Below are 19646 nucleotides of genomic sequence, written 5' to 3'. Positions count from 1 at the left end.
AATGTAGTACTTTCTTGTACTCAAGTAAATCTTTGAATTACTTTTACTTGAGTAAAAGTAAGAAAGTAATAGATTTCTAATGTGATTAAGGATTAAATGATATTTAATATGAAACGTAGTGCATTAAAAAGCACAATATTATGCTTTGGAATGTTGTGAAGTAAAGTTTTCTAAAGAAAAACACTCTGATAAAGTACAGACACTTGAAAAGTACTTTTAAAGCAGAGTAAAAATACTTCACTACTGACCGCCTCTGCAAATAATGCTTTATCTAATTAAATTTACACTCATTTGCAGACAAATCTGAACACTGGATAAAGCCAGGTTAAAAATTCCTTTCATTTTGTTGACATATTAGAGGTTTTTAATCACTCTTTTTAGCTCTCCATAAATCAGAAAACACTGTCAAAATCTAGAAAATAAATCATTTTCATCATGTTTTTCAGAATAAAATGTTAAATATATATCAGGCGAATGGTTTATTTTCTTTAAACGGGAATATCTTCAGGGGCAGACAAGGCCAAAACAATAAACAAAACAGACTTTTCTTTGACAACTAAATAACCTCAAACAGAAATAAAATAAAACAAAATACAGACCAACTTCCCTACCTCCCTCAACCAAAAACAAAGTGTAAAAAAAAAAGATGCATATAAATAAAATGCCGTCTAACCCCCTACGTCCCTTAATTTAGCAAACTAGTATTTACAAAGTTATTTACAAAGTTTCCAGGCGTACACACAGCAGAATCAGAATCCAAATCGTAGTCAAGACAAGCAATGTTCAGATAAACGGGGGTTTTAGAATTTGATCTTACAATAACAAAACACTAAACAGATTCAATCCACTCAGAATATCTCACTTTTTCACAACCAAACGACAACAAACGACGGCGATACAAACAATAGGCAAGAAACAGTTAATCAGAACGTTAGCGAAACACAACGGTATGAAGTCAACGAGGCTCAAAGGCAGCAGATGAGTGTTTGGGGCGGTCCTTATATCTGGGTAGGGTGTCACCATCACCAATTCAAAGTCTGTTTTTGGTTTATCTGAAATCACAGTTGCTCAGTGTGAAGCCTTCGGAGTCGGACGGTGCATTTTTATATGTGCCACTAGATGACTTGATTTGAAGAAACTCTTTCCACACTGAGTGCAGCGATACGGTCTCTCTCCTGTATGAAGTCGCTCGTGTGCTTTCAAGGATCCCGACTGACTGTAACTCTTGTCACAAAGCGAACACTTGTACGGCCTTTCACCGATATGAATCTTCTGGTGCTCTTTCAAGTTGGTGGCTTTATTAAACGTCCTGCCGCAGTCTGAACACAGGTAAGGTCTCACGCCGCTATGCAGTTTCTGGTGCGCTCTAAAAGAGTCCAGCCGTGCAAAACTCTTTCCGCACGAAGAACACAAGTGAGGCCTTTCATTTGTATGAGCTTGGAGGTGGTATCTTAAAGCGGACGCAGACGGACATTTTTCGCCACACTGATCGCAGCTGAAAGGCTTCACTCCAGAATGAGAGCGCAGATGATTGTTGAAATTGTGAGCCCAGTTAAAGCTCTTTCCACACTCAGGGCAAATAAAGGACTTCATGCCAGTGTGAATTCTGGAGTGGTTCTTCAAGCTGTCGTTACGTGTGAAACCGCTTCCGCACTGATGACATACGAATGGTTTCTTTCCAGTGTGAATTCTTAGGTGACTGTTCAGGTGTTCCTTTTGCGTGAAAGTCTTCGCACATTGAGGACAGGTGTAGGGTTTCTCTCCAGTATGGACTCTTAAGTGCACATTCAAGCTGTATTTACGTGCGAAGCTCCTCCCGCAGTGCGGACACGTGTACGGACGCTCTCCGGTGTGGATTCTGATGTGACTAATGAGGCTTCCTTTTTGCGTGAAACTCTTTTTACATTGAGGGCAGGTCACAGGGTTTTTGGCTTCTGTTCTTTGAGCTCCGTTTTGGGAGGAATTATATTCTACAGTAATGAAATGTTCCTCTTCGTTCAGTTCTAAACGTTCCTCCTTCACTTCCATCAGGTCTAAAAATGAACATATTAAATCTTTGAAAATGACCAATAAATGTAAATATAGTAAAAGGTCAAGCATGGAACATTGTATCAATAACAAAAGGTAATCAATTGGATTCATACAACTTTAACAATTTAAAACATTTTATTGCATTTTTTTTATAGTAATAGTTTTTTGTTGTTGTTGTTTGTTTTCAGAAATTCTGTGTTTTCCGTTTTAATTTTTCTGGATTTAAGATTTAATACAAATGTATTATCACAAACAGCGGTAATCAAATAAAAACAAAAAAATAATGATTTGATTCATCTTTTAGAATGACTTTTATCTCACAATTCTGACTTTTTTCTAACAATTATTAAAAAACTTTTAAAATTGAGACTTTTCTTCGCAGAATTGAGTTTAGATCATGCAGATCTGGAGAATTGTGAGTTTATATCAGGATAAATCAAAGGCAATTGCGACTTTTTCCCTCAAAATTCGATTTTTTTGCTTGCAATTTTTATCTAGCAATTCTGACAGAAAAAAAAATCTCAGAATTGTGGGAAAAAAAGTCCGAATATTGAGATTTTTTTATTCCGTGGCAGAAACGGGCTTCCATTGTCAAGTATTTATGTGAAGATAAATATAGCTATACGAGGTTATCTTTATTGAAATGCATTTTTATTTACCCATCTTTATATTATAACGATTCCTATGATTTTATAATTATTATAATTATTACATTCTATTATTATATAATTATAGCCACCACAAATGGTGAACTTATGTGTTTGTTTACCTTAATGCTCCTCAGTCAGTGGTCATCAATAATGAAGAATCAAGAATGGACACCAACCTGTTTGTTCCTCAGTATCTTCGTGTTTCATTCTGGATGGTTCTGGATCACTCATGTCGTCAATCTCCTCTTTAATAAACTCCATCTTTACCACAATATGTCACACAGTTATGTAATATGTACACTCGCTCCATAGGTTTTCATGATGCTGCCGCCAAAGCGCTCTGCACTGTCGTGAACATCTGCCGTAGCACGCATGCGTATTGAGCAGCAGCTGTAATTCGCTTGTCTTCCTCCAGGGGGCGCGGAACGCCAAAACTCATTTGATGCGGATTCTAATCTCAAACTTTACTTTTACTGGAGACGTTTGCAAATATAATAGTTTTAAATCATTTATTATTTTATTCCCATCGAGACAAAGCAATGAAGAGAATTTTAAAGCAATGCAGGATTTCAAATTAGCTAGTGTCCTATCTGAAATGACTTGTGATATGCAAAGTTTTGCTTGACACATGAAGAACGTTTTATGTTTCTGTCTCATCTCGCGTCATTATAACTCAATATTATATCTGAGACTCCCTCAGATATCAACCAAATATTAAAGATCCCGAAACCAATAAATGTAAGATAAATAGTGAAAGCACAAACACATACAAAATAACAGCCTAATTCCCAAATCCATCAAATATGTATACCTGTTTGTTTACATGTATTTCAATTTAGTTAGTAGGCCTATCATATATAAAATGCCATACAATATGCAAATGTAAGCATGACACTCAGGGTCACTACACTTTTACTAGGCTATAGAAAACAGCTACTAATTAGAAATATTCTCAGAATTTTAGCTAACATTCTGGTAAGGTTCATTCACAGTTATTACAAAAGTTCTTCTGGTAACAAAAATACAACGTTCGTTCAAAGTCTTCAATAACATTCCCATCATGAATTTGTTTGCTTTTTTCAGAATAAAAAAAAAAAAGTTGTTACTAATTGTTTCAGAATGTCCAAAAATAATAAACATTTAAAAACAATGTACACATGTTTGCAAAATGATAAAATGGAACTTGCCTTACATATTTTCTCTAACGTTTGCATAACAAGAAAAATGTTTTAAAAACTGGACGTTTTGAACATTTTCATAACTTAATGAGAATGTTAGCAAAACATTCTTAGAACAGCTGGGTATGTTCCCATTGAGTTATGAAAATGTTATTTCTCTGAATATTTAAAAATCCAGTTTATTAAATGTTTAAAAACATGGTTTTGTTATTTTTGGGTTATGTGAACGTTAAGTGAACATCCCAGCATATATTGCCACATTTTTGTGGGAAGAGAAATGTGAAGATTTTTTTACTTAGAGAGTACTTTACTTACTTATTTTACATTACACAACAAACAGAGCCAATACTATTATAAGCAACAGAACTTTCATACAGCGTATGTGACCCTGGAGCACAAAACCAGCAATCTCATCTTTATGTAACCCTGGGACTCTAAATAACTATAAAGGGTTAAATTCTTAAATTATAACTTGCTTGGCACGTCCTTTCTTAACAATGTTAGCATCAAACAAAACAAAACAAAGAAGAATTCACGTATATTCAATGCTAATACAAAAGCAGAGCGTATATTTATTAATAGTTAAATACCTCTTCTATCAAGGTGGTTCATGTCAAACTCTATAAATCGGGAACATCTCTCACATGTTGCAACACATTACAGACTAAAAATACACATATATTTCTTCTTCTTCCTCCTATTCTTCTTCTTCTTCGCTTCCACGCTTGAGGTATTCAGCCAATCACAACACACTGGATAGCTGGCCAATCACAGCACACCTTGCTTTTTCAGACCGATGAGCTTTGTAAAAATCGACGCGTTTCAAAAAGGCGGGGCATAGAGGAGAAATAATAATGTACAGTATGTGGAAAATAATGTGTTTTTTGAACCTTAAACCGCATAAACACATTTCATTACACCAAATACACAAAATAATGTTCTTTTTAGCCTCATCATATGACCCCTTTAAACTAAGCCAAACAGCTAGTAATCATTGTGCAATAAAACAATTTGAAACAAACAATGAACAAATACATTACAGTCATATTTGTTTTTAAGTTGAAATAAAAAAATGTGTATAGATGTTAATTTGAGAGAGGCGGGGCATAGAGGACCTACAATAATGTACAGTATTAGAAAAATAATGTGTTTTTTGAACATTAAAGCATGTCAACATATTCTGTTACACCAAATACACAAAATAATGATCTTTAAAATAGCATCATATGACCCCTTTAAAACAACGGTGTTTCAGATGATACGTTTTGTCATTGAACTTGCATTATTCAAGGTAAAGTATACACCTATGAGTATTGTCTCGCAACTTATTGGAAATTTGAAACCATCTGTATATAAAAAAAAAAATCAACTTTTTTAAGTTAGTTTATTTTTTATTATTTTTCAACTTGGGTACAATCAGCACACAATATAGTAAACGACATGAATATGTCTTATTAAAGCAAAACCTGCTAATAGCATACAGTCCAGCCTGACACATTTTACAAACTAATTACCCAGAAAGATATTATTTTCTGGTGAAGCTTCAAAAATAACATCAAACTCTTTCCATGGAAAGAACATGAGTTCAATAGAACAATAGTTCCCTAATTTTATTATGATGATGTCTGAGATCTACCGTAAAAGATGATGCAAAATCATCACCTTTGAAAGCTATTTTAAAATCTGTTCCTGCCTCTGAATGAGAAGAACAGGTTAAAACATTCGACTAAAATACTATAATAAGGGACTAACACATTTCTTAAAATCATACAAAAACAAAAATGTCAGTTACATTTAATTTTTATTTTTGCTATTATACAGAACCCATACATTCAAAGGAAAAAACATACATATCCATCCATTAAAAAATAAAATGTAATGACACACTTCATGTTTGCTTTACCTGTATCTCATATTTTTTAATTGTTTTTTAAAAGCATTCGATCTGTAGATAACATTTGCTCACTGTGACGCAGAACAATGTTTTTCCATATGAATCACCAGACCACGGAAACGTTTGAAACTCTCTCCACACCGAGTACAGTAATACGGCTTCTCTCCACTATGAACTCGCTCGTGTATTCTCAAGTGTTCAGGCCGAATGAAACTCTTGTCACAGTATGAGCACTTGTGAGGTTTTTCTCCAGTATGAATTTTTAAGTGTCTTTTTAAATCACCAGCTGTAATAAAGCTCTTTCCACACTCACGACACACATGATCTCTCTTACCGGTGTGTATTTTCTGGTGCTGTTTACAATTGCTCAGCTGTGTAAAACTCTTTCCACAGTAAGAGCAGCAATAAGGCCTCTCATTTCTATGCAACTTCATGTGTCGACTGAGACCTGACAATGAATTTAAATCTTTACCACACTGATCACAGTTATACGACTTTTTTTTTTTTGCGTGAACGTGCAGATGATTTTTGAGACTACCTGTATTTGTGAAAGTCTTTTTTTTACACTTTACACGGAGGTTGTACCGTTTCTCTCCATTGTGTTTTTTCTGATGCCGTTTACAAGTGTCCAGTCGCGAATAACTCTTTCCACACTGAGCGCATGTGTACGATTTCTCTCCAGTGTGGACTATCATGTGCTTTTTAAGGTATTCTTTGCGCTTGAAACTCTTTTCGCACTGTGAGCAGGTGTGCAGCGGTTTGGATTGTGTTTTTTGAGTGTTGAAGTCACGTTTCTCCTCCTCTTCGTTCGGTTCTTGTCTTTGCTCTTTCATCTCCATCCAGTCTAAAATAAACAAGTTAGAATCAGTTCAAGTGAACACTGCATTTACCATCCATACAGGCCTACTACTTAATATTTCATAGCTACCAAAACAGTCAATAATGAGGAATCATGAATGAACACCAACCTGTTTGTTCCTCAGTATCTTCATGTTTTATTCTGGATGGTTCTGGATCACTCATGTCTTCAATCTCCTCTTTAACAAACTCCATCTTTAACAGTCACAGATTTCAGCTGCTGCACCTGGAGTTTGTTCTTCTCTTGTAGGATGATGTGAATATTCACCAGTATTTATAGGTGAATTGTTGTGGGAGGGGCTTCACTGATCATTGTCTGATACTGAGACCCACAAAAAAAGGGGACTCAATTTATAACATATTTGTATAAGTAAAGCGGTACATTATTAGTATATAAACAGCTCTATAAGAAGCAATCTCATCTTTATGTAACCCTGGGACTCTAAATAACGATAAAGGGTTAAATTCTTAAATTATAACTTGCTTGGCACGTCCTTTCTTAACAATGTTAGCATCAAACAAAACAAAACAAAACAAAGAAGAATTCACGTATATTCAATGCTAATACAAAAGCAGAGCGTATATTTATTAATAGTTAAATACCTCTTCTATCAAGGTGGTTCATGTCAAACTCTGTAAATCGGGAACTTCTCTCACATGTTGCAACACATTACAGACTAAAAATACACATATATTTCTTTTTCCTCCTCCTCTTCTTCTTCTTCTTCTTCTTCGTTTTTAATGGCGGCTGGCAACCAACGTAAATCGGTGCATTACCGCCACCTTCTGCTCCGGAGTGTGGAACAGAGTTTTATATTCTATTCAGTCCAGTCTCTCTAATAAAATCAAAGAAGACTTCGATGTTTATTTAACTTGACCATTTTATTAAAACCTTAAAATTTAATTCTTGAACTCCATTTTTTTTTCTTTATTTCTTCTATCATTTTCCCCTTTCTTGTTCGTATAGGCCTACTACATTCAAGAAATACATGAGGTATTTTTTCTTCAACATTACATTGTTCACATAACCCATTTTGGATGTTTCCCTATTATTTTAAGTGTGCTGTTTAAATTTGAATGCCCTAACATTATTCTATTATAGACAAACTAAACAATTTTCATATTTTATATATAGGCCTATATGTTTTATATTCATACAAACAGAAAAACAGCGATAACTAAATAAAAAATACAAATTTAAATAGCATCACAAACATTTGTTGAATTCATTTAAATGAACCCTAAACTTTACAATACGATTCGCAAATGCATGTGCAATTTCAGCTACCACGAGCATAATTGACCTTTATTGAAAGTGAAAGTGAAAAACGTGACGACTGATGACGTATTGATGGCATAGCCTAATTTTTAGCACATTTTTTTAGTAGGCTAAATATTGACTTTCAATGGGATCAAGCTCAATTCAGTTTATCTGGGATCAAACTCAAAAAGTCCATTTTAAAAGTTAAAAACTCAAATTGAGGAAATTGTTTCATATATTGGCATATACAGACCATGACAGGAAAGAGAGGTTGTCACAGCGCTTCGCAAAGTTAAATCACACAAGGCATCTGGCCCGGATGGCTTGAAGGGGAAAGTCTTGAAAGAATGTGCAGAACAACTAGGATATGTGTGTACAAGGATGTTTCAAATCTTTCTGGACAATAGCTTTGTACCATTGGCCTGGAAGAATTCTATTGTTATCCCGGTACCAAAAATACCTCATGCAAAATTGTTAAATGACTTTCGTCTAATTGCGCTCACATCAGTTTTCTGCAAATGTATGGAACGCATAGTGTGTAAGGAATTGTCATCCCAAATTGAGAGGTTCCCCTGCAGTTTGCCTATCGGGCCAATCGGAGCACTGTGGATGCCTCTCTTACTCTTTTGAATAAAGTTCAACATCATTTAGATAAGTCAAATATGTGTGTTAGAATATGTGTTTTCATGGATTTTTCGTCTGCTTTTAATACTGTCCAACCTAACCTTCTTTTAAAGCATCTTCACAATTTAGGTGTTAGTAGTTGGTTGATTTCATGGATTAAAGAATTTTTAAAAAACATAATGTCATGTCTGACTGCTTGGTTTTAAATACTGGGGTACCCCAGGGATGTGTATTATCTCCAATATTATTCTCTGTATACGTCAATGAACTGCAGTGTGATGATAATAATCTCTCCATCATAAAGTATGCTGACGATATGGCACTGGTTTCCTGTCAGAAAGAAATGAATAGCTCTTCATTATCAATAGCATTATTGGTTGGCTTGATAGTAGCTTTTTACATCTTAATATTGGAAGGACAAAAGAGCTATGCTTGAGGAGTCAAATAAGAATAGTAGATACAAGCCCATATAAACCAGTCATTATAAAAAGAAAAATTGCAGAGCAGGTCTCGAATTTTAAATATTTAGGAACAATTATTGACGATAAACTCAACTTTGAAAGTAATGTAGAGTCTGTCTATAAGAAGGCAAGCCAGCGCCTTGGTCTTCTTAGAAAATTGAGGAACTTTAATGTTAGTACACAGGCTCTAACTATGGTATACAGGTCAATGATTGAGAGCATTCTTACATATAATATTGTCTCATGGTACGGAGACAGGATTATCATCTATGATATTTCTGTTTTTATACTGAAATGAAAAATGTGTGTGTAGAAGTTAAATATAATTAAACAAAAGAATGTAGTGATTCAGATGATACATGTTTTGTCACTTCTGTCATTCAAATCAAATTATACACCAGTGATTGTCTTGCAAAATATTGCAGCAGTTAAAATCATCTGTAAATAATGAAAACTTTTTTCTTTTTTTTTTCAGTTTAATATTTTCCAACTCATGTACAACCAGAACACAATATAGGAAATTAGTAAATGACAAGAATGTAGCTTATTCAAGCAAGAACTAATCAACACACAGTAAAGCATGACACATTTAGCAAACTGATTACCCAGTAGGAAAGATAAAAATGATTTACACTGTAAGAATTATTATCTTGGTGAAGCTTCAAGCATCATTCTATAGTTCCTTAATCAGACTGTGAAATCAAATTCACAAAATGAAACTAGATGGTGTTGTGCTTTTGGGTGAATATATTTTGTTTAACAGTTTAATCCTGAAAATGTTGCTCACTCTGATGACTTACATTTTATCAAGTATGATCAGCTCTAGTAAAGTTTTATCAAGATTATCAGCTCTAGTAAAGCTCTTCCCACACTCACAACACACATGATCTTTCTCACCGGTGTGTATTTTCTGATGCACTTTACAATGATTTAGCCGAGCAAAACTCTTTCCACAATAAAAACATGCATAAGGCCTTTCATTTGTATGAAAATGCATGTGTTCTTTTAGAAATGTTGATGATTTAAAATCTGTACCACACTGATCACAGGTAATCGGCTTTTCTCCAGTGTGAACTCGTTCATGTATTTTCATGGTTCCTGTCTGAGTGAAACTCTTGTCACAATATGAGCACTTGTGAGGTTTTTCTCCAGTGCGAATCATTTTGTGCAGTTTCAAACTGGTAACTTTAGTGAAGCTCTTCCCACAATCCAAACACACGTGATCTTTCACTTCATTATGAGTTCTCTGATGCTGTTTATAAGTGTCCAGTTGTGAAAAACTCTTTCCACACTGAGGGCATGTGTATGGTTTCTCTCCAGTGTGGATTCTCTTGTGTTCCTTAAGGTTTCCTTTGTGTGAGACACTCTTTTCGCACTGTGAGCAGGTGTGCAGCTTTTTGGCTTTTGTTCTTTGAGTTCTGAAGTCACAGTGTTTCTCCTCCTCTTCAGCACTTGTGAGGTTTTTCTCCAGTGCGAATCATTTTGTGCAGTTTCAAACTGGTAACTTTAGTGAAGCTCTTCCCACAATCCAAACACACGTGATCTTTCACTTCATTATGAGTTCTCTGATGCTGTTTATAAGTGTCCAGTTGTGAAAAACTCTTTCCACACGGAGGGCATGTGTATGGTTTCTCTCCAGTGTGGATTCTCTTGTGTTCCTTAAGGTTTCCTTTGTGTGAAACACTCTTTTCGCACTGTGAGCAGGTGTGCAGCTTTTTGGCTTTTGTTCTTTGAGTTTTGAAGTCACAGTGTTTCTCCTCCTCTTCATTCAGTTCTTGTCTTTGCTCTTTCATGTCCATCCAGTCTAAAATAATAAGTTAGAATCAGTTGATTCCAGATAATTTAACAGCAGAAAACAATAGAGATTAGATATTTGTATGTCAGATCTTTGATGTGCCAATGGTTAATTATCTTGTTAGTTCAATTGAATGTTGATGACAACAGGCTTATGATCATTTAAAAGCAATTCTGTATAATTTATCATCCATACCCTGTTGAAAAAACAGCATGCTGTTTTTTTTCAACAGGATATATTCTGATCAAAATTTCACATCTAACAAAAACAGTCAATAATGAAAAATAAAGAACCAACCTGTTTGTTCCTCAGTATCTTCATGTTTTATTCTGGATGGTTCTGAATAACTCATGTCTTCAATCTCCTCTTTAATAAACTCCATCTTTAACGATCACAGATTTCAGCTGCTGCACCTGGAGTTTGTTCTTCTCTTGTAGGATGATGTGAATATTCTCCAGTATTTATAGGTGAATTGTTGTGGGAGGGGCTTCACTGATCATTGTCTGATACTGAGACCCACAGGACCAGATCTGGAGAAATCAAAAATAGAGGACTTAATTTGCACTAAACTACTTCAGTTATGCTGAAATTAATTAAACATATTTCCTGTTCGAAATACAGAGCATTTTGGTAATGTGGTATATTATCAGCACATGAAAAAGATCAATAAGAAGCAATTCATCGTTATAAAACACTAGATTTTAAGCAGTGAGTTAACTGTTGTATGGAAACAGACCCTTGAGTAGTTTTACTTTAACATCAGATTTAAATATTTAAAAAAAAACATTTAAGCATTTATAGAAATCAATCATTACATGTACATGTACGTTGGAGTTTTCCACACATCTGAATTATTATTAATTTGTTTATTATTTTGTTCAAATAAATAAATAAAGAGAAACTATATTATAATATTACTACTATTATTAATAAAATCTTTGTAGTTCTATTTAATGGGTCACACGATGTGCAGTGTGAGCACCAAACCAAATCTCCAAGTGCTCTCATGAGAACCAGACTGAAAAATTTGCACCCATAATGTATTTCTATTTTATTTTTATAAGGGGGTAGGAGGAGTACCGGCACTTTTTTGCCCACTTCAAGCACTGCACATAAACAACAAGTGATTAAAACAGGATAGTCAAATGATTGGGTTACAGAGATAATGTGGCATTATGCAATGGAATGATGTTTGGTTATAAGTCGGATGATCTTATGCATTTTACACATGTTATGGCAGCTATTCTGTAAGCGGTTCTGAGAGAGAGAATTCTGTTCTGTGAGGAAGGTCAAAAGGTTTTGCTCTCTGTCGGATGTGTCGTCTCTTCCACCATTAATCTTGAGTTATCCGCCTAAATGTAACAATCTTCTTCTGTGAAGGAGATAGCTGGTATGTCGCTCCAGACTTGTTGGCGGCAGGAAATCTGACTCACGGTCATCCATGTTGCCTTTGGGGCCCCCTGGAATTCTTCTGCTTTTGCTCAATTCTGCTCACATTATAGCTGTCTGATTCGCTCTAACATCCTACACTCTATAGTTCCTTAATCAGACTAAGAACAAGTCAAAATTCACTAAATTAAACTAGATGTTTTTGTGCTTTTGAGAGAAACTCAATATTTTGTTTATCTCACACTATTTACTCGGCTGTTCTAACATGAAAATGTTGCTCACTGTGACAAATTAGGACATATTTTCATGTGACTTTCAAGGCCCTTCTCTCCAGTATGAACGTGCTCATGTGCTTTCAGGTCTCCAGACTGAGTGAAACTCTTGTCACAATATGAGCACTTGTAAGGTTTCTCTCCAGTATGGATTCTTTGGTGCTGTTGCAGATTATCAGCTCTAGTAAAGCTCTTCCCACACTCACAACACACATGATCTTTCTCACTGGTGTGTTTTTTCTGGTGCCGTTTACAATGATCCAGTCGAGAAAAACACTTTTCACAAAACGAACATGCATATGGTCTCACATTTGTGTGAATTCCAGTTCTGAAAAATTATTTCCACAAAAAGATCACACGAGGCGTTTTACTTGTATGAATGTTTTTTTTTTTTTTTAGATTTGATGGCAAAAATAAAGGATTTACCACACTGATCACAGTTAAATGGCTTTTCTCCAGAGTGAATGTGCAGATGATAAAAGCCTCTTTGTCTCATCCAAATAGTTCACTGTTTTCAGCTCATTCATTATGATGATGAGATCTTTTGTAAATTGGCACATTAAGCACATTTCATTGGTGTCAACGTGCTGAGACGAACTGCAAGACTATGATATTTCTGTTTTCATACTGAAATGAAAAATGTGTTAATTGTTAAGTTGTTAATCTAATTGTTACCTGACTCCATCTTATTATGACCTCGAATTTAGGTTACCATGCCAGTTATTATTGATCATTCGGATAATTTATCTAGACATCTGATTATTATCTATAAGCACACTTTGAGTCAACAATCTCAGAGTGAGTCAGAACAAAATCAAATGTAACAATTTATTATCAATCAGGTAAAAATGCATTATGCCAATTACATAGCCAATTCAGAGATATCAATTCAAGTTTCAAAATTCAAAGATATCAATTCAAAGTTCAATGACAAAACAAGACATCAAATTCTCAAATATAAAACTAAGAGCAAAGGATGCATATCTGACTTCAGAAAGATGGAATATAGATTATGTATGCAACATTTTCTTAAAGTAGGCCTACTCAGACCAAGGCAAACATCCTTCAAATGGAGACAGAAACTAACAATTGGAATTTGCATTGATTAAGGCCTATAGATGTTGAGAGTTTTACACCTTTTGGGGGCAGATGGTAATTTGCATGAAAGACACTGGGAAAGGGCACTGTAACGATTCAATCCACTGAAGGCGAGCGTAGTGAAGAACCCAAGTGCAGTTTATTTACAGGTGATCCAAACATCCAAACATAATCCAAACAGACGAAGACTAGATACACAGACTTGACTTGACGAGGCATGAACAGACTTGACTTGACTTGACGAGGCATGAACAGACTTGACATGAACAGACTAGACTCACCAACAGCGGGATAAATACATTCAATACACGACGACAGACAATGGCAACATGATGGCTACTTATAGGAAACAAGAGGGTCACATGACAAGAACAAACCAATGGGAAACAAGACACATGACTAAAACAACCAATCAGAACATGACACATACACAAGGCTGAGATACATGAAGGCAAGGGAAGTATGACACAAACAGCATAAAACAATTACAAAATAAAAGACATGGAAACATGAACAAGACAAAACCCAAACACCACATTACAGGCACACCCAAAAGTAAATAAAACACCTCTAAACTCTTAGGATCCATTATCTTTTAGTCTACTTCTTGTAAGATTGAAACCATTGTATTAGTCACACTGAGACATTTTAAATCATACCAAACATGACTGTTCATTCACTTGCATTGGCACAGAACATTTTGTATTTATATAATCATTCTGATTCTGAGTGAAGGGAAGAATGGGTGGAGGGATTGAAGGAACAAATGTGAAGGAAAGACAGGAGGGAAGGAAGCTTTCTGCATCTCCACTCTGTAGGGTGTGAAAACATATGCCTGTGTGTGTTTATATTGTCTGTATCTCAAGAGATCAAAGTAACTACGGTTCTTTTGCAGAAGATTTTTTGTATTAAACAAAATATGAATTAATCAAATCAATGTGAATATAACCATTTCTGTATGAAGCTATTCTGCTATTATATTCATGTATTTGCCTGTGTGGATAGAGGCCTGGAGAGAATGAAATGTGCAGTCATTACAACAATACAGGATCTGGTGAAGCTGGACATGTTTTGACATTAGACACAATATACGAGGAGGCCTCCTCATTCCACTTCACATAAATTGAGGCCTCCGGTCTACTTTTTAAAAACAGATCAGTTGAGTTGAGAGATCAGTTGAAAAACAGACTGGAGTCACAGCCACAAAAGGTAAAAAAAGATAAACAATACCGACAATGCATAAAATATATGGAACTGTATGGAAGCTTCAAGAATCACTCTATTGTACACTTTATAGTTAAATGCACAAAATTAAACTAGATGGCGTTGTGCTATTAGGTGAAACTATATTTTGTTTATCTCACACAAATTACTTGACTGTTTTAACACAAAAATGTTGCTCACTGTGACGACGTGTGACATGTTTTCAAGTGCTTTTTAAGGCTTTTTAAATGTCTAAAGCTCTTCTCACAGGGAGGGCAGTAGTACGGCTTCTCTCCAGTATGAATCTGCTCATGTGCCTTCAGGGATCCTAACTGATTGAAACTCTTGTCACAATATGAGCACTTGTAAGGTTTCTCTCCAGTATGAAGTATTTGGTGCTGTTTCAGATTATCAGCTCTAGTAAATCTCTTCCCACACTCACGACACACATGATCTTTCTCACTGGTGTGTGTTTTCTGGTGCCGTTTACAATGATCCAGCCGAGCAAAACACTTTCCACAAAATGAACATGCGTACGGTCTCACATTTGTATGAATTTTCATGTGTTCTTCTAGTTTTGATGATAATTTAAAATCTGCACCACACTGATCACAGGTAAATGGCTTTACTCCAGAGTGAACGAGCAGGTGACAGTCCAGACCATTTTTACATCTGAAACTCTTTTCACACTGAGTACAGTGATACGGTTTCTCTCCAGTGTGAACTCGCTCATGTATTTTCATGGTTCCTGCCTGAGTGAAACTCTTGTCACAATATGAGCACTTGTGAGGTTTTTCTCCAGTGTGAATTCTTTGGTGGCGTTGCAGAGTGTCAGATCTAGTAAAGCTCTTTGGACAGTCACAACACACATGATCTTTCTCACCGGTGTGTATTTTTTGGTGCCGTTTACAATGATCCAGTTGAGCAAAACTCTCTCCACAAGAAAAACATGCAAAAGGCCTTTCATTTGTGTGAATTTTCATGTGGTTTTTTAGATGTACTGATGATTTAAAATCTGTACCACACTGATCACAGGTAAATGGCCTTTCTCCAGAGTGAATGAGCAGATGAACATTGAGATCACTTCTATATCTGAAACTCTCTCCACACTGAATACAGTAATACGGCTTCTCTCCAGTGTGAACTCGCTCATGTATTTTCAGGTGTTCAGACCGAGTGAAACTCTTGTCACAATATGAGCACTTGTACGGTTTTTCTCCAGTGTGAATTCTTTTGTGCAGTTTCAGACAGGCAGCTGTAGTAAAGCTCTTCCCACACTCACGACACACATGATCTCTCACATCATTATGTGTTTTCTGGTGCTGTTTACAATTTTCCATCAATGAACAATCAGCTGAATGTGAGCAGCGTTTTCTTTCTTAATCTTTGAGTTCTGAAGTCACTGTGTTCCTCCTCCCCTTCAGTCAGCTCTTGTCTTTGCTCTTTCGCTTTCATTGGGTCTAAAATAAACAGAGTAAGTAGTTATAATTAGTTCGATAAATGTGAAAATTCAACTGCACCCTGATTAGCAGAAAATAGCAGAGATCAGGTCTGGGAGTATCAATAATCATATTTTTACATTTTTTTTAACATACAAATGTTAGTTCTTCTGTGAGAAATCACTCTTGAAGTCTTAAGGTTTTGATGCCAGAAGACAGATTTTGATAATGAAGCCCAGAGACTTTGCAGAGAATCTCTAGAATCTGTCTTTTCTTTCTCTCTTTTATATAGGTTTCCATAAACAATACATATCATTCAGGCCACTATTACTTATTAACTTTTAACCCCAGTCTATATCTCCTCATGACAGCATAATAGTAACACAAAGAGGTCTCAGTTCATATCACATGTCAGCTGGTCATCACATGTTTTCTCTTATAGGCCTAATGGCAGCTCATTGAGCACACACAGTAAAATACATGACTATAATAAAGAATAACTCATATATATAGTGACATTCACATTGACTATGCTTGATTAATTCATATTTTGATTCATAAAAATCTTCTACATGTGTTAGTAGTTGTATGGAAAGGCACCCCAGGGTAGTTTAACTTTAGCATCAGAGTTAAATATAAAATAATCCTCATTTAAGCACTGATAGAAATCAATATTTACCTGTGCCCTCTATGTTGGAGGAGTTTTCCACCGAGTCTGAACAGTGTGAAAGAGCCAGGAAAGAAACAGCAGCGTGAGCGACGCTCATAGGCTCCGCCCCCTTCTGGTATATAGACCGCCTATTTTACACGTGTTATGGCAGCTATTCTGTAAGCGGTTCTGAGAGAGAGAATCCTGTTCTGTGAGGAAGGTCAAAAGGTTTTGCTCTCTGTCGGATGTGTCGTCTCTTCCACCATTAATCTTGAGTTATCCGCCTAAATGTAACAATCTTCTTCTGTGAAGGAGATAGCTGGTATGTCGCTCCAGACTTGTTGGCGGCAGGAAATCTGACTCACGGTCATCCATGTTGCCTTTGGGGCCCCCTGGAATTCTTCTGCTTTTGCTCAATTCTGCTCACATTATAGCTGTCTGATTCGCTCTAACATCCTACACTCTATAGTTCCTTAATCAGACTAAGAACAAGTCAAAATTCACTAAATTAAACTAGATGTTTTTGTGCTTTTGAGAGAAACTCAATATTTTGTTTATCTCACACTATTTACTCGGCTGTTCTAACATGAAAATGTTGCTCACTGTGACAAATTAGGACATATTTTCATGTGACTTTCAAGGCCTTTTAAAAATCTAAAACTCTTCTCACACTGAGTACAGTGATACAGCTTCTCTCCAGTATGAATCTGCTCATGTGATTTCAGGTTTCCAGACTGAATGAAACTCTTGTCACAATATGAGCACTTGTAAGGTTTCTCTCCAGTATGGATTCTTTGGTGCTGTTGCAGATTACAGGCATGTTGTTGGTTTAGATGCAGTGATAAGTTTATTTAGCTCTTCCTTAAAATACAGAATATTTTGACAAGGTTGTATATTATTTGCATATAATACAGCTGTATAGGATGGTAGCTCATCAAATTGTAGGGTCCTAAATAAGGATGAAACAAGTAAATTCTTCAATTAACACTTAAACTAAACTTAAATTAAAACCGAAAACATAAAAGCATTTCATATACAAGGTAATCTCCAGAAAGGCATAAAGTTAATGACTAAATTACTTAATTAAATAAAATTCATGTCTATTTGTAGGCCTATGTTGCTTTTCCTACAATTATTGCAAAGCAGCTTCACAGAAAATTTAAGTTTCTACATTATATTTAGGAGTAGCTTATCAGTGGTGACTATGTCAAGGTGATGTCCATATGGCAGACATGTACAATCAATTTTTATATTAGAAATGAACCACAAAATAAATCCTACTGTTCATTATCACTCAGCTCTCTCTTAACACATTATTCTCCCACAACATAAAAACCTGTGCACAGAATGTGTAAATTAGCGCTTAAATACCTCACCTCTGGAGCCGGTTCATGTGAATCTCTGTAAATCGGGAAAACTCACATCACATATCACATGTCAGCACATGGTCATCACATGTTTTCTCTTATAATAGCAGCTCATCATATTAGAGCACACACAGTTATAATATAGAAAAACTCATATATATATATATATGTACATACACTACGGGTCAAAAGTTTGGGATCAGAACGATTTTTAATGTTTTTTTACAGGAGTTTCTTATGCACATCAAGGCTCCATTTATTTGATCAAAAATACAGGGAAAAAAATTTAATATTGTGAAATATTATTATGATGTAAAATAAAATTTTTCTATTTTAATATACATTAAAAATTAATTTATATTTTCTAACAATATACACTACAGTTCAAAAGTTTGGGGTAAGTAAATTTTTATTCTTTCTTTTTTTTATAAAAAAATATTTGGCAGCACAACTGTTGCCAACATTGATAATTCTAATAATAAATCAGCATATTAGAATGATTTCTGAAGGATCATGTGACACTTTATACTGGAGTAATGGCTGATGGAAATTCAGCTTTGCATCACAGAAATAAATTATATTTTAAAGGATATTAAAATAGAAACCATTATTTTGTATTGTAATATGTAATAACTAATAATTGTAAGATTACTGTTTTTTTTCTGTATTTTTGATCAAATAAATACAGCCTTGATGAGCATAAGAGACTTCTTTAAAAAAAACAATGATCCCAAACTTTTGAACGGTAGTATATATGAGAGATGCTAACATGAGCAACATGTGATTTCCGTCCCAGATGGGTGCTGTGTGCTAATCACATGGAGCCGGTAAAATTACGTTTTGAATATGGATAATTTTCTTACAAAAACGCATCGATTCGCTACAGGAGGCCTTTGTTCACCCCCCGGAGCCATATGAGACACTTTTTTTGTGGAAGGGTGCTTTTTATTTCACGTCATTTGAACCGAAAGAATGCAACACCCGCAGAGTACAACGATAGAGCTTGAAGGGTGAGTAATTTATGGGCTAATTTTCATTTTTGGGTGAACTAACCCTTTAAGAGTACAATAGTTAGGAAAATATGAGATACGTACTAAATGCTTTTTGAGACATCACATTGCTATTCAAATGTATGCAATTCTGCCTATAAAGTAAACATAGCCTATATTTTAGAATGTATATTTGAATGGAGATAGGCCTTATTTTTTTTGCAGTGTAAATAACTGCCTGACTCACCATGTCAATAACAAAACATAAGTTCATTTGAAAATAAAACGTGCATATCTTACAGTTTCCTTCAAATTCTATATTTTAAATATGGTGTTTGTCACAATATTGGGAAGAGCACGAAATGGGTTATCATTAGGCTACTGTCTGTGCGCGACACCTGTGAACAGAGGTTCTAGAGTACTGTCATCAAACCTGTTCAAACCAGCCAATGGACTGTTTGATCAACGAGCGCATCCTTATGTCTGTC

The 19646-nt window shown here is 35.3% G+C and overlaps 4 protein-coding genes and 1 pseudogene across 5 annotated transcripts; all 5 read right to left on the bottom strand.

The window, feature by feature from the left end:
• Nucleotides 1–734: 734 nt before the first annotated feature.
• LOC107706073 (gastrula zinc finger protein XlCGF8.2DB) lies at nucleotides 735–3005 on the bottom strand. 2 transcript variants are annotated; one of them, XM_016509649.1, is made up of 2 exons: nucleotides 2858–3005; nucleotides 735–2033 (listed from the first exon to the last, which is right to left on the bottom strand). In XM_016509649.1, the coding sequence occupies exons 1-2, from the start codon at nucleotides 2940–2942 to the stop codon at nucleotides 1069–1071; spliced, it is 1050 nt and encodes a 349-aa protein (XP_016365135.1). In that variant the 5' UTR covers nucleotides 2943–3005; the 3' UTR covers nucleotides 735–1068. The 2 variants fall into 2 exon arrangements, with proteins under 2 accessions (XP_016365135.1, XP_016365136.1); XM_016509650.1 differs by having other exon boundaries at nucleotides 2801–2873.
• Nucleotides 3006–5673: 2668 nt separating this feature from the next.
• Nucleotides 5674–7374, bottom strand: LOC107706075 (zinc finger protein 436-like). The gene is made up of 3 exons (XM_016509653.1): nucleotides 7215–7374; nucleotides 6722–6933; nucleotides 5674–6597 (listed from the first exon to the last, which is right to left on the bottom strand). The coding sequence occupies exons 2-3, from the start codon at nucleotides 6804–6806 to the stop codon at nucleotides 5822–5824; spliced, it is 861 nt and encodes a 286-aa protein (XP_016365139.1). The 5' UTR covers nucleotides 6807–6933; nucleotides 7215–7374; the 3' UTR covers nucleotides 5674–5821.
• A 2131-nt stretch (nucleotides 7375–9505) lies between these two features.
• On the bottom strand, nucleotides 9506–10404 carry LOC107706058 (zinc finger protein 329-like; the record flags this gene model as incomplete). The annotated part of the gene is made up of 1 exon (XM_016509625.1): nucleotides 9506–10404. A coding segment is annotated over one exon (651 nt), but the record flags the coding sequence as incomplete, so codon positions are not given.
• Nucleotides 10403–17451, bottom strand: LOC107706056 (zinc finger protein 558 pseudogene; annotated as a pseudogene).
• On the bottom strand, nucleotides 14060–19633 carry LOC107706055 (zinc finger protein 271-like). The gene is made up of 3 exons (XM_016509624.1): nucleotides 19592–19633; nucleotides 17460–17602; nucleotides 14060–16061 (listed from the first exon to the last, which is right to left on the bottom strand). The coding sequence occupies exons 1-3, from the start codon at nucleotides 19631–19633 to the stop codon at nucleotides 14912–14914; spliced, it is 1335 nt and encodes a 444-aa protein (XP_016365110.1). The 3' UTR covers nucleotides 14060–14911.
• Nucleotides 19634–19646: the final 13 nt, after the last annotated feature.

The sequence above is a fragment of the Sinocyclocheilus rhinocerous genome, unplaced genomic scaffold (assembly GCF_001515625.1).
Source record: "Sinocyclocheilus rhinocerous isolate Xijiao unplaced genomic scaffold, SAMN03320098_v1.1 scaffold2912, whole genome shotgun sequence".
Lineage (NCBI taxonomy): Eukaryota > Metazoa > Chordata > Actinopteri > Cypriniformes > Cyprinidae > Sinocyclocheilus > Sinocyclocheilus rhinocerous.
The sequence above is the reverse complement of the archived record's forward strand: the minus strand, read 5'-3'. Positions and strand labels throughout refer to the sequence as shown.

What these genes read in the sequence shown, in the direction of transcription:
- LOC107706073 (XM_016509649.1), bottom strand. Translation starts at nt 2,942, where the DNA reads ATGGAGTTTATTAAAGAGGAGATTGACGACATGAGTGATCCAGAACCA. An exon ending in AGATACTGAGGAACAAACAG is followed by an intron (nt 2,034 to 2,857) that starts GTTGGTGTCCAT and finishes GTTCATTTTTAG; the next exon opens with ACCTGATGGAAGTGAAGGAG.
- LOC107706075 (XM_016509653.1), bottom strand. Translation starts at nt 6,806, where the DNA reads ATGGAGTTTGTTAAAGAGGAGATTGAAGACATGAGTGATCCAGAACCA. An exon ending in AGATACTGAGGAACAAACAG is followed by an intron (nt 6,598 to 6,721) that starts GTTGGTGTTCAT and finishes TGTTTATTTTAG; the next exon opens with ACTGGATGGAGATGAAAGAG.
- LOC107706055 (XM_016509624.1), bottom strand. Translation starts at nt 19,633, where the DNA reads ATGCGCTCGTTGATCAAACAGTCCATTGGCTGGTTTGAACAG. An exon ending in CCATTGGCTGGTTTGAACAG is followed by an intron (nt 17,603 to 19,591) that starts GTTTGATGACAG and finishes AATCTGCAACAG; the next exon opens with CACCAAAGAATCCATACTGG. An exon ending in ACTCAGTGTGAGAAGAGTTT is followed by an intron (nt 16,062 to 17,459) that starts TAGATTTTTAAA and finishes TTCAGCTGATTG; the next exon opens with TTCATTGATGGAAAATTGTA.